The 16,046-nt window shown below is 55.1% G+C and overlaps 1 protein-coding gene across 2 annotated transcripts; it reads right to left on the bottom strand.

The window, feature by feature from the left end:
• Window positions 1–8,040: 8,040 nt before the first annotated feature.
• EMX2 (empty spiracles homeobox 2) lies at window positions 8,041–14,440 on the bottom strand. 2 transcript variants are annotated; one of them, XM_074908472.1, is made up of 3 exons: window positions 13,786–14,440; window positions 11,529–11,713; window positions 8,041–8,734 (listed from the first exon to the last, which is right to left on the bottom strand). In XM_074908472.1, exons 1-3 carry the CDS (start codon window positions 14,174–14,176, stop codon window positions 8,567–8,569), a joined length of 744 nt encoding a protein of 247 aa, XP_074764573.1. In that variant the 5' UTR covers window positions 14,177–14,440; the 3' UTR covers window positions 8,041–8,566. The 2 variants fall into 2 exon arrangements, with proteins under 2 accessions (XP_074764573.1, XP_074764574.1); XM_074908473.1 differs by lacking the exon at window positions 11,529–11,713.
• Window positions 14,441–16,046: the final 1,606 nt, after the last annotated feature.

The following is a 16,046-nucleotide window of genomic DNA, read 5'->3' as shown; positions in this document are numbered from 1 at the left end:
GCCCCTGCCCATATTTTACCCCCGTGCCCAGGGTGGAAAAGGCACCGGAATGGCTCCTCCCGGCAAAGCTGCCCCCAAGCTGAGCTCCTGCCCACCGACGGCCGAAGCCGGGGAGGGTCATTCCGGGGGGGCTGCGTCCCTCTCCCGGCAGCTGCGGGGCGGTTGGCGGGTCCCTGGCGGGGCACCCGGGGCTGGACCGCCGGGAAACTTTGATGTGCAGCTGCGGCGGTTTCCATGGCAATGCGTGGGGTGGCAGCAGGAGGGTGGGCCCCGCCACGGAGGACAGGGCTGCCCAGCCCGGGCACCCCTCTCCTTCCCGTCTGCCCTCCCGACCCCAGGATCGGGCCCCTGGGTAGGATTGGAAAGAGTCCCCCCCGCCGTGGGACTGCCCTGCCAGTGCTGCTCGCCCTGACCCCCTGAGCGCCGCCGGTGCTCGGCGCTGCACAGGCGGAACCGCTCCTGCCGCCCGGCCCGGACTCTCCGCTTTGCCGGGCGGGGGTCTTGGGGGCTCGCCTTCGCTTGCCGGGTCAAATAGACAGAACAGACCGACCCCAACTTCTGAGGACTTTGCCACAATGGTGGAATGAAAGCGGATTTCCGAAAGCCCTTGACTCTCCCAAAGGCAAATCGGCGTGAATTTCCCAGCCGGTCCGACCCTGAACTCACGACCCTTCCCCACACTCCGACAATGTCCCTGCGACACTTTCATTCAATCCCACACTGCGATCTTGGCTTCTTCTTCCACACATGACATTTTTTTTCCTTCCTTCCTTCCTTCCTTCCTTCCTTCCTTCCTTCCTTCCTTCCTTCCTTCCTTCCTTCCTTCCTTCCTTCCTTTTCTTTATTTTTAATCTTTTTCTTTTTCTTTCTTCTTTTTGTCTATTGTTCTTCTCTTTCTTTTTCCTTCTTTATTCCTTTCTGTCCTTCTTCCTTTCTTTCTCTTTCTTTCTCTCTTTCGTTTTTTTTCTCCATTTTTCACTTCTCTCTTTCCCATTCTTTCTTCATTTATGTTTCTCTTTCTCCCTCCCTTTCCTCCTTACAGATCTTAGTCCGTACTTTACCGAGGATCTGGTTTCTTATTATTTTTCATTCTCCGGGAATTAAAATAAAATAACGTTATTCTTATGAAAAGACCTTTTCGCGTTTTGTTTGAAGAGTCGTTACTCTTCCAAATCCCGTCTTCTTTTTTCCTCCATTTTTCACGACTCTGAGCCGTGATACTTGGCAGCCCACGAGGAAGCAGGTACGGTTCGGGTTTACAGACCCCTTCAAAAAGGCAACGTTTGTCGGGACAAGGAGGTTGGCACAGGAGATACTCTCTGAAAGAGGCTGTATCATCATATTTGGATCCTAAACATCCCATCAAGGCAAACGTCGTCTCCTCTCGACATGCATATGCCAAATAAAATAGCAGTGATCGAGTGGATTATAAATGAGATCACAGAAGAGTTTATCTGGGAAAATCTCACTCTCACAACCCACAAGAATTCACTTTCTTCCCTGCCTCTGATACCAACTTGCTGATCTAAAGATAAAATAACAGCCGTGGCTGTATTCTCCGGCCTGATGGAGAAAGTCGGGACTTGGCGTTTTCTGTGAGCACAGCAAAACCACAAAAAGGTTGTTCAAATACTGATAGAGCCATGAGTGAAACCCACAGAAACACGGGGATTCAGCAACTTCTTACTACGCAGAGGCTTGGATCAGCTGCTGCTTCCAGACGTTCGGGACTTGACAGATGAGTTTCCACATCTTATCTGAGTTTGTTTGGGGCCAGGTCACCAACACTCATTCAGTCAACACTTTCACTCGGGGACTGAAATTGTTTTGAATTCCTCCTGGTTTTGTGGTTGTTGGGTTTTGTTTTTTACTTTTTAAATAAAAACCACAATTATATAGGGAAAAAAAAAAAAAAAAAAAAAAAAAAAAAAAGCAAGCGCCAGTGAAGCCGAGCATCGCCGCTCTCTTGGGCTGTAGCTTTCCTGCCTGGAAATCGCTGAGACTTTCCAGAGCTCCGTGTGTCAGGCGGGGGAGAGCGGAGCTGGGAAAGAGGGGCCACCAGTGTATCCTCTCCTTTTCAGGGTAAGACCTCCACTTGTATAAAGGTTATTTAAGACCAGAAAAGAGGCTGGCTAAGATCGTAGTTTCCTGGTGGGGTTGTGGAGCGGCTTTCTGCTCCCCTTCAAGCCCCCCGAGAATATTTTCAGGCAATGCAGGAGGGAGGGAGATCCTCCGCTCCCACTTTATAGCCAGGTTGTAAACGCCTCGCGGAGGTTCACTCACACTCCGACGGCTAATTAAGAAAACATTAAGAGTCCAGCTTAAACCAACAAAAGCCAGGCAGCTCCGAGCCGGGTGACTACTTGCCACCCGGCGATTGCGAGCCCCGCTCCCCGCTCGGAGCCGCCGTCTCTCCATCCCCGCCTGCAGCCGGGACCGGCCGAGTGCCCTCCCCTCCTCTTAGGGACCTGCTGCTTCTCCTCTCCTTCCCTTCCAGGGGCAATCGGCACCCGGTGTCCAAATCCTTCCCCGCTCTGCCCCTCAGCCCCCTCCCGGCTCAAACTCAGCCGGGACTCGACTTTTTTTGAAGCACCCACCCCAGGATGGCAAAGGAAACCGGCACCCCGCGGGAGGGTGTCACCGGAGCGGTGTGGAGAGCATCGCGGAGGGGGGGGGGGTGTCCCCGCCTCTGCCCGGCCGCTCCCCCCCGACCCGAGCGGAGGACCAGGCGTTTCTACCTGTCCGGGTTAACGGGCCGAGTTTCTTCCCATCTCCCAGGGATGGTGCAACCACGAGCGAGAGGACCGTGCGCCTCCTTGGCTTCCCCCAGCTCCTACCTCTGCCTGCTCCTCATTATTTAACAGTCCCAGGGAAAAAAATCGCTCAGTTTTTCTGTCTGTCCAGCCTTAGGGAAGGAAGAAAGATTAATACAGGGGAGGCGACGTGTAGAGCATTGGTGGAAAAGCGTGGACTTTGTTTTAAGACATCAAAAAAGAAAGACAGAAAAGGATGGACACTACCTTCCAATACACTTTAGTTAGCTGGTGACAAAAACTCCGGGCATGCACTGAATGCATAATTACCCCCAACTGAAAATTCCCTATCTAATTTGATATTTGGTGCTCAGCAGAAGCTAGCCTTCGTAAATAATATACAAAGTAAGAAACCTAATCCAGCAGGCTAGAATGTTTAATTCATCATTATGCGAGCTAATTGGAAGGTGATTATATGGTAATTGCTCATTAGTGGTGTATATTTATCGCTGTACCTTATGTCAAGGCCATGGGAATTGTGTAGAGTCTGTTCTCTCATTTCAGGGATCAGTTTCAGCAGCAGGAGCAAAGCGGGCGAGATCAAGTTCCTCCTGACGTCAGGTCCAGCCGTGGGCGATGGAGAGCGGGTCTATAAATGCTCGCCCAGAGCCCCCGCAGCATCCAGGGCTCCAGCCGGGCCGTGCGGGGGAGCGGGGGCTCCCGAGGCAGCAGGGCCGAGCGGCCCCGCGACGGGGAGAGGAGAAGGAGGAGGAGGAGGAGGAGGAAGAAGAAGAAAAGGAGGAGAAGGAGTTAGGCAGAGCCCGCGTTGCCCGCTCCCGGGCTGGGGAAGCCACCTGCGAGGCGGGCTGAACCCCGGGGGGACCCAGGGAAATGGGGCGGCTACGGGTGTCCCGTTCCCCCCACCCCTACGGGGAAAAGGAAACCGAGGGGGCAACCAGCGGGGTTCACTCACAGCCGGCGGGTCGCCGTCCCTGCAACAGGCGCTAATTGCAAAAGGCCAATTAAAAGCGAGCGAGGGAAGGTGATTAATGGCCCTTTCGCTTTCAAGCGTGGACCGCGGTCTGGGCTTCCCCGGCCGAGAGTGTCCCCCCAGGAGAAGGGATGGGAGGAGAGAGGTTAGGGCTCGGGGTCAGGAGGTCCTCTAAACTCCCGCGTCCCCCCCGCAGCGGGACCCTTTGGAGGAGTAAATCAGTTGCTGTATTAGCTCCGAGCAGTTACAGCCGCAGATGGACACGGGAGCAGAGGCTGGGACAACCCTGGTTATCCAGGAATCCGCTCTTTGCCTGTTTCCTACGAGGCAGGCAGATAGACTGGGCGTTAATTAGGGGGGGGGGGCGTTAATTTCCGCCGAGCCCTCATAAGTAACAGTGCTATCCATCAAAGGGAGGGGTGGGGGGTGTTTAAATAAACAGCGTTTCCAAACACAACAAAGCGAGGGCTCCAAAGGCCTCTGGCCTCACGGCAAAGGGAGGGGTGCGTGGGTACGACGGCGTGGGGGGGGGGCAAATCACACGCCGTGGCGGTCGGTGGGAAGCGGCCACGGAGGAGCCGGGAGCCGCCGGCTTTGTCCGAAGGGAAGGGGTTAAAAATCCAAGGCCGGAGGGGCCAGATCCTGGACGCGGAGCCGAGCCGGGAAGACTCGGCGCGGAGCGGGCAGAGCTGCGGCGAGGTCAGGATCCGGCCCCCCCCGCCTCTGGCCTCGCCGTCGGTGGGGACCGGGGCGGGCCAGGGAGGGGGCGGCACCGGGGGGAGCCCCCCGGCCCCGCTGCTTGGTGGTGACACGCCTGAGGGGGGCCGGGGAGGGCCGGGGGGGGGCGGGTTGCGCCGCCGTTGGTCGGTAAGACAGAGTAAAGGGATGGAGAAGGGAGACGGCGCAAAACCAGCCGCTCCGGTTTGCAGTCACCTGCCAGCGCCCGTGCGCGGGGCAGCGCGCACCGCTCCGCGCCCGCGGGCCGCCGCCGAGCAGCGCTGCCGGCGGGCAGGGCCGGGGGGCGGCCCCGGACGGGTAGCGGCGGGGTGTGGGGGTCTCCGCTCGGTGCGCAGGCCCCTGCCCAGCCCGTGGGTCCGCCTGGCCAAACCCCCAGCGAGGCGCGGAGAGCAGCGGACTTTCCGCGGGGCCCGTCCGCCCTCCGCGCGGGCGGGGAGGGGGGAGACGCGGGGGGGGGGGGGGGGGGGGCAGCAGTCCTCCGTCAGCTGGCCTCGCGATTTCCTTCGAAAGAGCGGTAAAAATCCACCCGGGTCTGCAATTCGCCACCCGAAATACACCCTCCCTCCCCCACCCTCTCAGTTATTTAATATAAAATGTATTTTTAAACACCCGCTCGGATAGCATCTCGCCAATATTTATATTTCCACGTTGCCTGGCATCCACTGTCCCACATTAGACTCTGCCTCTCTCTCTCCCTCTCTCTAATCCTGCCACTTTAAATAGATGAATTAATAAAGCAAATGAGGGTCTAATAAGCTGACTGTCCTGCCTATTGAGGCAGGGGGAGAGAGACTAGAAAGTGCGCCAAATTTGTTTGCAGTGGATCAAGGCTAGCCGCCTTTGCTTCACTTTCTTTATCTTAATTCCGACTTGAAAAGATATAATTATCTAGTTTGAACAGAGCTGCTATCAAATCCTTCTCTAGGCAAGGCAGGGGAGAGCTGGAGTGGATTGCAGTGTTCTGAGCCGCTTGGTGCAGCCGGAGATAGGGAGTAATGAAGTTGTGGAGTCCTGAGATACAAAGGGCATTAACCTCATTAGCATGAAACCTTTTCTTCTAACCATTGTGGGACCCTTTCAGACTCCTAATCCCCCCTATTTTCAAAGCTTGGTTTGTAATAAAGCTTTTAGGGTTTTTTTTCAAAGCTAATGGCATTCTCTGAAGATTTTATTGCTGTTACGCTACATAGGACGCTTAATTTTTTTCCCTTTCTCCCTCTTTTCCCTCACGTTGTTTTTTTGTTTGTTTTTTTTTTTTAAAAAAAAAAAAAAAAAGGAGGAAAAAAAAAGTATATGGTTCCTGCAGAAATAAGCCTTTTATCAAGATGGGAAACAATTTCTAGAAAGGCCCAAGTCTGCTGTTCAGCCGCGATCCGTTTAATGTTTGCCCATTTGCATGGGTTTGAAGTGGAGCGCAAGCCAACTTGGGCGAGTTAAGGTGAAATCTGCGCCCTGCTTGGTTTCAAGATCTGCACCATCAGCTGTTCGAGGAGGGGGGAAACGCAACGAGAAGTTTACCTTGGGAATAGCTCTACTAAATAATTAGCCTAGGTTTAAGTGAAGGGACTGCATTGCGACATGCGTCCTAACCCTGCCTGGGCCTCTCTCATATTTGTAGCACTACTGAATGGAAAGTCACCGAGATTGTATAAGGAGCAATGTTAAATAAAAATAAAATCGGATTTTTTTAAAAAAAAAAAAATTTACATAGTACCCGATAGAGCCAACACGTGCACAGAATGTCTAATCTTAACTTTTCAAGGCAGGATGTTTAACAAAGCTCGTATTTTCGCGATGCATTGTAACTTCGCCTTATCACAGTGTAAAGGGTAGTCAGATTGTCCTAAATTATGTCCAACTAGCCCCCCTGGATCCACGGATTAAGAGATTAAAGGAGACCACTGGGCAATGCCTCCTCTTTCCCCTTCATATTCCTGGTATGATAATTGCCTAAACTGATTTGCACTTTCACAAAAGCTTGCAGGATTCTTTGTAGCTTGAACAGAGCAGACGAGGTTTCTCTATCAATGGAAATAAAACTGATTAATGCAGTCTATCAGGCTAAGGAGCAAATGAAGCATGCAAAAACAACTGTGTACCCCCAGAAAACCAGCTAGTTTCCTCAAGGACCCAAAGCAACTTTTTTTTTTTTTTTTTTTTTTTTTTTTTTCCCCTCCACGTCTTTAATATCAGAGTTTTACCGTGTGCCCAGGATCGCTCCCTTGGAGCGGCGGGGAGAGCAGGAGCTGGGGCGCAGTCTCTGCCTCCCAGGACCTGCTCCTCACCGCAACGACCTGGCGAGGGAATTTTAAAGACGGGGAAAAAATGGAAAAAAAAAAAAATAATCCTGTCCCGCTAAATAAAATACATATCTTTGCCAAGACAAGCCTCTCTCAGCGGAGCGGGGCTGCTGCGGAGCAGTTTTACCCTCCCATTTCGAGCCGGTTCGCACTTCAGTTTCTAACCAGGGAAGGGGTTGGGTTTGTTGTTAGTTGCCCTTTTTTTTTTTTTTTTTTTAAGGTATTTATTTACAGCAAGTGGGTCTCTGCGGCTTATTTTTAGAGGTCTATATACCAGCCAGTGAATTCATTAAGAAAACGCGCCTATGGCCGCAGGAATGCGCGGCGCGGCCGCGGGAGCGCAGGCTCCGACCGCAGGGGTTCAGCAGCTAAAAACAAGGGGCTGGGGGGGGAGGGGGGGGGGGAGGAAACCTACAGGTTTCCGAGAAATTTGGGGGGTAGGGGAAAATATATTACTTAAAAATTTAGGGCATATTGATAAATCTTTATTGACAAAATATTGACAATGACATACTTCTTGGAAGTATATAGTGTGTTAGAATTCTAACAAATTAAACACAAAACACAAAAATATTTACATTCTGGTATAGGAGACATGAAGGAAACATTTGTCACTTTTTTTTAGTAGCTCTATGATCTCGGAATATTTTAAGGTCAGTGCTTGAAAATTGCCCCAATGAAAATGGCCATTAGAAAAAAAAAAAAATAGAAAAAAAAATCAATCCGCGATTTTAAGTCCCTTTTCTCTAGATCCTCCCATCTTGGGAGGTGTACCCACCGCCAAACCTGGTCGCTGGGTTTGCACCTTATTAATCTTAAAAAATAATCAGTATCCGGTTTTGTAATGCGGATACAATTGCCGGGGGGGGGCGGGGAGGGGGGGATAATTTGATTTAATTTTTTTTTTTTTTGGCAGCAACAGTTATAACCAGCCCCAACCTCCCCCCCTCCCCCCCCCCCCTTTCCCTCCCGTCCCTCCCCTGCCCCACCGTGTTTGTCCATCCGGAAGGAACACTATGCTTTGTTACTGCTACTTCATTTAGCTTTCACAAACACTTTGACGCCAGAAGTTATCATAAAATGTTTACAGACTGCACATTTCTCGTAAAATAAAATTAAAAAGCACACAGAACCTGTCTTAAAGGGAAAAAAAATCACAATTCATTTCTGTCTTTAGGAACCGGGGTAATTTTTTTCTGTTTTTTTCTCTTTTTTTTTCCCTTTTTTTTTTTTTTTTTTTTTTTTTTTTGCCCAGACGGCTTTACACATGCAATTCAAGTTTCTGAAACAGGTGTGGGTTTTGGCTGCTTATGGACATTTCTCTTTCAAAGACGGAAAAAACTGTGAAGTGCAAAATGTCCTGTAAGCTGATAATTTTTCTGGTTTGGTTGGGGAGGGGGGGGGGTGTTGTTTCTTTTTTTTTTTCTTTCTAGAATATTTTTCGATTTTTTTTTTTTACATTTTTTTGACGTTATGCTTTTAAAAGTGGACTGCGAGAAACGGAATACCTGTCAATCACCTCGTCCCGGTGTTTTGGCTTTGATTGACAGATGCCCCCTTGCCAGAGCGGTGCCGGCAGTGCCACAGTTCGGGCCCCTCGCGGTCTCGCCCTCGCTCGTTCCCAGTTGCCCTCCCAGGCGGGAATCGCGATTTTGGTGGAGATCCCCCTTCGTGTCCCTTCCCCGCACCGCTACGCCGGGGTGGGGGGGGCGTGGGGGGGGTGAGCCTCTAACACTTTCTGTTGGTGGGGTGCCTGGCTTTGAAAAGTCCCAAAGTGCCAGTTTTTAATCGTCCGACGTGACGTCGATTTCCTCTGGACTGGCTTGTTTGGTGGCGATTCTCCACCGGTTAATGTGATGAGTCCCTTTTTTCTTCTGCTGTGAGTCTGAACCTTCCTCTTCCAACTTTTGCCGCTTGAACTTTGTCCGTCTGTTCTGAAACCATACTTTCACCTGCGGAGGAAAGGCACCGGGCGTTAGTCCGACGCCTGCCCGGACGCCGGGGCTGTCCGCCGCCCGCTGCCCTGCCAGGGGCTCTGCCTGCCCCGTGCCCTGCCGGCACCTCCTGCCAGGGGCTCTGCCTGCACCTCCTGCCCCGTGTCCTGCCTGCACCTCCTGCCCCGTGCCCTGCCGGCACCTCCTGCCCCGTGTCCTGCCAAAACCACGTCCTGCCGCCCCGTGCCCTGCCTGCGCCGCTGCCCAGCCGGGAGTGGGGCGAGGGGAGCCGCGGCCCGTGTGCCGCCTAAACCTCCCCGGGAAAGTCGCAGTCACGCTGACCCACGCCCACCAGGCCCCTCCAGAGGACCCACGCGTGCAGGAGCGGGCAACCGCACTGCGGAGTGTGCGCGGCTGCGCTCCCCCGCCGCCGCGGAGCGGGCAGCGCCGCAGGCGGGAAGGAGGCACCGCGGGCGCACCTGGCGTAGGGGCGCGGACCTTCCGCTCACGAGTATGGCCCCGCGAAATGCCCGCGAGTGGCGTCTGGCACCCCACGCGGGGGAAACAAAGCGAGGCTGCGCGGCGGTGGGTGGTCAGCACGCCGGTCCCGCCGTCGGGGCAGCCGCCGGGGCGGCTCTTGTTACCCGCGCCCGCCGGGGTGTTCCGCGGCCGCCGACAGCGGGAAACTGAGCCGGGGCGGCGGCGGAGAGAGGGGGACACGCACACCCACCCACCCCCCCCGATCGGCACCCTCGGGCTCGGCCCGGCCCGGCCGGGGGGCAAAGCGGAGCGAGGGCCTCGTCCCTCCTATCGGGGCGGCGGGAGGAGAGCTATTCCTCTTGGAAAAGAGGATAAAATTAAAGAAAAAGCCCCGAAAAGAAAAACGCCTGGCGCTCCCCGCAGCGTCTCCCTGGGACGCGCCGTCCAGGAGCGATCGTAGTGAGGCGAAACCTGTAAGTGCCGTCGTAAATATCCCTCTGAATTTGTTCTGCGCCGAATAAATCTGACTTAACCATCCGGCAGCTGACTTCAGTGCTTTAATTACAGATAGTATTGATCTGGGAGCTATCTCCAGGGCTGGCCACACTCCTTGTAGCGGCCAAAGGTAAACATTTTTTTTTTTTTTTTAAAGCAGTTTAAACTCTGGTTCTGTCTGAAAGTGCCTGATAAAGGCCCCAGCAAGGGGGGAAAAGGGAACTGGAGCATTTTAATAAGCTGGTTTAACCCGCTTCGCTGCCTCTTCAGAACAGAGACCTGCCTGGCCGGACACACATCTCTGCCGCATTTTCATATTCTCCAAAAGTCCCCCATTAAAAAGCTGAGCGGGGAACAAGGGGTGAGTTTAATTTGCTTTTAGTTTGCTAATTGAAGGGGAGGACGGTTCATTTCTGCACGCTGATCTCCCAAAAGGGAGCTCATTTGTAGGGGACTGGGGGTTTGACATCCGGACAAAAGACCCCAACCAGCTTCGGAATCAAGCAGCACAAAGACCACCTTAAATACAGCTTTCCAGTGGAAATAAGCCTGTGACCGGTCCCTTGTTCGGAGAACCTCATAAAAGTGGCGATCCCTTTTTATTGTTTTGTTAGGGAGACATTTTAAAACAAAAGCTCCAACCTCTTTATTGCTTCCCCCACGAAAAGGAGTTAAAAAAAAAAAAAAAAAAAAAAAAAAAAAAGTGTTACAACTTAATCCGCCCAGAGAACGCTGTGTTTACTGGGAACTTTGAACTAGGCTGCGGCTGGGTATTTTGGCTTTTTTTTTTTTTTTTTTTTTTTTTAAAGTACAGTGCCACATACTGTAGCAGAGACAATCCCCATCTGGAGCCCTCTCTCCACGAGTCTTCTGGAAGGGCACAAAACAAAAGCCCGACACAACAACAACAACAACCACCACCAGTCCCCCAAACCCCAGCCTTTCTTCCGGCGAGGAGAAAACCGCGTGAAAAACGCCCTCGCAGCGGGCCCACCAGCCGTGGGTCCCCGCCGTCGGGGGGGACCCCGCGCCCAGCCCCGCTCCCCGCCGCCCCGCGAGTGTCCGGCCTCGACACCCGCCGCCGAGACCCTCGCCCCGGGATAACCGGAGCAGAAACGTCGCCCATCCGTCCCTTCAGATAGATGGACCGAAATAGTCTCCGGTGCGGTTCTGGCCCGCAGCCAGTCAGCGGGGGGGCGGGGAGGGGGGGGGGGTGGTATTCCTTGTAGTTAATAATTTCGCTGCTTTTATTTTTCATCTTTATGCCCTCCTGAACCGGCCCCTCGTAGCCCCGCTGCCGGAGTCCGGACAAGAAACGACTGAAAAAAATCACTCGAGAAACTGTATTTCTGCCACGAGGTCCAAAGTGGGGGTTCTCCCCTCCGCCTTTTGGGGTTTTTGGAGGCCTTTTCCCTAACATTCAACCACTATCTGAGGGTCACGCCAGTCCCACGGAGAAATAAATGACCAGGAACCGTTTTTCATTTGCCGATCGCAGATCTCGCCGCTGCCCTCCTGGCTCGGGCCGGGGCTCCGGGCGGCTCCCCCCGGGGACACCCCGACCCTGCCCGGCCCCGCCGCCGCCCGCGCCCGGCCGAGGCCCCGCCACCCCTGGCACAGGCGGTGGAAGGCTCTCACGGACGGGAGAGGGTTTTACAACACCCAGGCGAGGGGGGGGACGCCCCACTCCGCCTCACCAGCTAGGAGCCGGAGGCCTAAACACCCCCAGAATTTTCTCGTATTTTTGCCCGCATCTCCGGGCCGGCCGGGTGGGTTTTCCCAAGGAAATCCCAGTACTTTCGCTTTCCCAGCTGCCCGCTCCCTGCTTCACCCTTACCTGAGTTTCCGTGAGGCTGAGGCTGTGTGCCAGCTGTTTTCTCTCTGCTCCTACTACATAATGGTTCTTCTCAAAGGCATGTTCCAGTCTCAGTAATTGGGATGGGGAGAAAGCTGTACGGATCCGTTTGGGTTTCCTGGCCAGTGCATTGTGCAATAGGAAGCTCTCCGGGCTGGTTTCATTCCCTGGACAACAGGGTAGAACAGAGATTAGCAAAACACCATCCCCAAACGCACTCGAGAGGACTTTTTAGGGCAAGATTTTTTGTCTCCCACTATTAGCCGCAGGAGAAATCTGACTATAGTTTCTTTTTTATTATTATTTTCAGCGCCTTTTTTGTGTTAAAATTTCCTTAGATAAATATGTGGAGGGAATGAGCAGGGGAAGGAGAGGACTGGACGAAATTCAAATACTAAAACACAACCAGGAGAGCGCTACGGAAGGGAAAAAAGAAAGAAAGAAAGAAAAAAAAAGCCAAAGAATTGGCCAGAGCCCCACTGCGGTGTCTGCGGCTTCACCCCGCAGCTGCCCCCCTTCCCCTCGCCCACCGGCAGCCTCACATCTTTCCTTGTTTGTTTGTTATTTACATCCTCCCGGCTGTCGGTGAGGCCCCGGACCAGCCACCCCCCCTCGCCCTGCCCCGGTCCCGGCCCCGGTCCCGGCCGGCCGCCGCGCTCCGGGAGCCGCCAGCCCGCTCCCCGGCCTCTCCCCGCTTCCTTCGCCCAAAACTCCGGCTGGGCCCTTTCTCCGCCCCCGTTCCCCTTCGTTTTGCCGGAGCGGGGGTTCCCGCCTCCGCCGTGCTCCTGCCCGCTGCCCGCTACGGGAACCAGCGGGGAAATAAAAAACAAACTTCGGGGAGGCCACGGGGCAGCCATGGCAGGCGGCCTGCTGCGGAGCGGGGGGGCGGGGGGGGGTCTCAGCCGGGGCTTTTTGGTGGGTCTCTGCCTCGGGGTTGGCCCTGTGCCGCTTCTCCGGGTCGGTCCTTCCAAGGTGGGAAAGCCACCGTAAGTGCTTTAAAAATCGTTGCAGGAGGAGGGTGTGTTTGAAATCAGGCTGTGGCTCAACACCAGGACATTTCCGCCTTTCATCTGCCGCTCTTTACCAATCGCCTGATGACTGCGACAAATAATTTGGTGAGCGAAACCTGTAATTTTATTCTGAGAGGGTAATAATCCATTTTGTATCTCTGTCCGCCTGGCTTCGGAGACAGTGGCTCCTTTTCCAACCCGAGTGCAACGGCTCGGCTGCAGAAGGCCGGGGAACTGGATATTGCAGGTGGTTTGTTTTCGTTCGGAAATATGAAATAAAAATACCCCCAAAAAAACCCACCCAAAAAAAGCAGATGGATCCCCCCGAAGGGAAGTTGATTTTTGTGCGTGTGTGTATAACGAAAGAAGCAGGAGCTCGACCCATTACGGGAGAAATCGGCTCACCCTTCGGAGGAGAGGCTGCCGGTTGCAAAGGGTTAAACAAGGGGGATTTTATTGATTGTGCGCCATTGGATTTGGTTATTTTCCTTCAGCCGGTTATTAATCGCCTGGCAGCTGGGAGTCCTTGCCTGTCCGTGCGGAGGAATCGCCCCCTCTGCCCCGGCTCTCCTCCGCAGCTCCATCTCCCCGCGCTGCTCCGGCCCTGGGTTTATTTCTTTTTTTGTTTGGTTGGGGTTTTTTTTTCCCCCCTTCTACTGTCTCTGGGGTTCGTTTCATGTTTCCCCCGTCCCCGCTAACAAGGGGAGCGGCCGGGTTTGGGGCGGCGGCGGCTGCTCCCCGCGGCCCCGGCAGCCGGGCGGGCACCGCCGCCTTCCCGGGGGAACCGAAACCTGGCGACCCCTCCGTTCGCCCCTCGGCAGGGCGGCTTCCTTCGGGGGCTCCTCCGTAGCTTTAAACCCACCGGAACAACAACAACAAAAAAAAATCCCCCTTTTTCCCTCCCTCCCTGTTTTTAATCGGGACGGGAAAGCCGCCGAAGTCCCAGCCGGCCTTGCCTTCTCGCCTGCCCCCCTCCTGCCGGGGAAACCAAAACAAACCGGGAGAAGAAGCAACGCCAAGCCAAGCCCGAACCCCTCGGCTCTGACAGCTCCTCGAGTCTGGAGGTGGCGGGGGGGGCAGGCACAAAGGACCCTCGGCCCAGCCGAGCCGAGCCCGCGGCTCCGGGCAGCGCCCGCCCGCCGTCCCCCCGCACCCGCGCCGCGGAGACCGGCCGGGGGCTGCCGGGGGATGGAGGGGTGGATCGGAGGGAGAAGAAAAGTTGCACGTACCTTGGAACCTGTGGCCCAGATACCGGTAGCGGTGTATTAGCCAGGGGTAGAAGGTGGAGGGATCCCTTTGCTGCGAAGCGAAGAGCGGGTGCGTGGAGTGCGAAGCGGGCAGCGGGTGGGCGGCCAGGGCGTGGGGAGGGGGCACGGGATGGACCGGCACGGCCGGGTTAGGCGGGTGGGAGACGGCCTCTGCAAAGACCAAGTCCGGGTTGGAGTAGACCCCCCTGCCAGTGGAGTGGAAGCCGTTGAGAAAAGGGTTCATCGGGCTGGAATTGGCATAGCTGAGCGCCGCCGGCCGGATAGGATCCTCGGAGCGAGACGCGGGCAAGGGGCTGTCTTTGGCCACCAGCGACTCGATGGTGAAACACCGCTTGGGTGTGGGCTGAAACATGCTGCCGCGGCGAGAGTCCCCGACCAAATCTCTGCCTGGCTCTCTCTGGTGCGCGGGAGACGATCCGGGGAAGTTTGCAGCAGGGAGTGACTTGAGGAGGGATAGATACACACATAAATAGACAGGGGCTGGAGGAAAAGGAGGCAGCGGCAGCCAGCGGTACCCAAAAGGGAGACACACACACACACACACCACGCACGCACGCACACACACACACACACACACACAAAAGTTGCTGGGAGAAGTTTCCCTCCTGCAAGGAAAAGGCGGTCGCCCCCCCCCCCCCTCCCTCCCTAAGTCCAAAGACAATCCATGGATGTGATCGGCCCCTTCACAAGTTGTGCAAACGATTTGTTAGTTCATGAGCCTAATTAGTGCTGGGATCACATAAACAGCTTCCTCTGAAGCCTGGTAAATGGCTTGATGATTGGTCGCTATTACTCGCCTTGAGGTTGAAGGGGGAGACTCTTTAAAGTGCGTCAGAGGGGAGGCGAGCGCCGGGCAGCGCCATCGGGAGGGATGGAGCCGCGGCGCGGCGCGGATCGGAGTGCGGCGGGAGCGCGCCCGCCAGCGCGGGGGGAGCGCGCCGCCCCGCGCAGCCTCGCCCCCGCGCAGCGCCGCGCCCGGCCCCGCTCCGCGCCGCTCCGCCGCCGCGCTGCCCTCCCTCCTTCCCTCCTCCCTCCCTCCCTCCCCTGCCGCCGCCCGGCGACTAAGGTAGGGGGACGGCGGGGGGGGGCAGCGGGACGGGGGGGGGGAGACGGCGCAGCGGGGGTGCGCGGGGCGGAGGGCGCCGCATCTCCTCTGGGGGGGCGGGGGGGTGGGTTTAGGGCTGCTCCGCCAGCGTGACACCCCGCTCCCTGCCACCTCTCGGGTGCTCTCAGCCCGGCGAGGTTACCTTGATCAGCCCCGGGGCGTCCCGGAGAGATGCCCCGCTCGGGAAAGGTTTCGGCCCGGTGAGAGAGCGGGTCGCCCTCCTCCTCCTCCTCCGAACTTATTTATTCCCCCCTTCGCCTCTCCGCACTCTCCGCACCGCGCGGTGCGGAAAACAAAGCGGAGGGCAGTCGCATTATGCAAAGCTGAGACACGCCGGGCTCTCGCAGACGGGACAGGGGAGCAAGTCTCCGGTTCCAGCCTTGTCCGTATTTTCGCGATTACCTTTGGGTTCGGGGATGATTTTAGGGCTGAGTTCTCCTCCTCCCATTGGCTGGGGCTGCAGAATAATTATGATCACATCCTAATACTCTTGGCTGGTGCTTACTGTTTATTGGTAGTTAAGGATCTATTATCTATTCATCAGCCTCCCATTTTTGCCAATTACATTCTTCTAAAGTGAAGTACCAGCAGGTATTTTGCACATTTACAATTAATGATAAAAAATCTGGCGTACTTTAAATCTATTACGCCGCTGTGTAATTTATCTTGAAGATGCGGAATTGCTAATGTAAATTAATGTTTCTGTTGAACCAAGGGATGGGGGGAGTCTTAAAACCAGTCTAGCGTTCCTTGCCTTCGTTCCCGGACTTTGTTTTCTATTTTCTTTCCACTTTATACACAAAGAATCCGTTACTCCGCTGCATTAAAATATGCTAAAAAATCGCTGTCTAAACGGTCCTCGCTTCTTTCCAGCGAAGGGCGAGCTGAACTCTCTTCGCCTTCCCCCCTCTCCCCTAAAAGCGCCTGTTTGCAGCTAACCGATATTTTTAACACAATACCGAGACGGCGGACAAAGTATAAGTGACAAAGCAGTGTTGGGGACGCAGGGATGCCGGGGTCTGTGCGCCTTTGTTAGGGGACGGGTTTTCCTTTGTGTACCCCGCGCTGTGTGCACTTTGTGGAGGGAGAAGTTCACTTTCCGTATGAGATGTAAATC

Source organism: Athene noctua, chromosome 5, assembly GCF_965140245.1.
Source record: "Athene noctua chromosome 5, bAthNoc1.hap1.1, whole genome shotgun sequence".
Lineage (NCBI taxonomy): Eukaryota > Metazoa > Chordata > Aves > Strigiformes > Strigidae > Athene > Athene noctua.
The sequence above is the reverse complement of the archived record's forward strand: the minus strand, read 5'-3'. Positions and strand labels throughout refer to the sequence as shown.

What these genes read in the sequence shown, in the direction of transcription:
- EMX2 (XM_074908472.1), bottom strand. Translation starts at nt 14,176, where the DNA reads ATGTTTCAGCCCACACCCAAGCGGTGTTTCACCATCGAGTCGCTGGTG. An exon ending in TCTGGGCCACAGGTTCCAAG is followed by an intron (nt 11,714 to 13,785) that starts GTACGTGCAACT and finishes CCTGTTGTCCAG; the next exon opens with GGAATGAAACCAGCCCGGAG. An exon ending in TCAGCCTCACGGAAACTCAG is followed by an intron (nt 8,735 to 11,528) that starts GTAAGGGTGAAG and finishes TTTCCTCCGCAG; the next exon opens with GTGAAAGTATGGTTTCAGAA.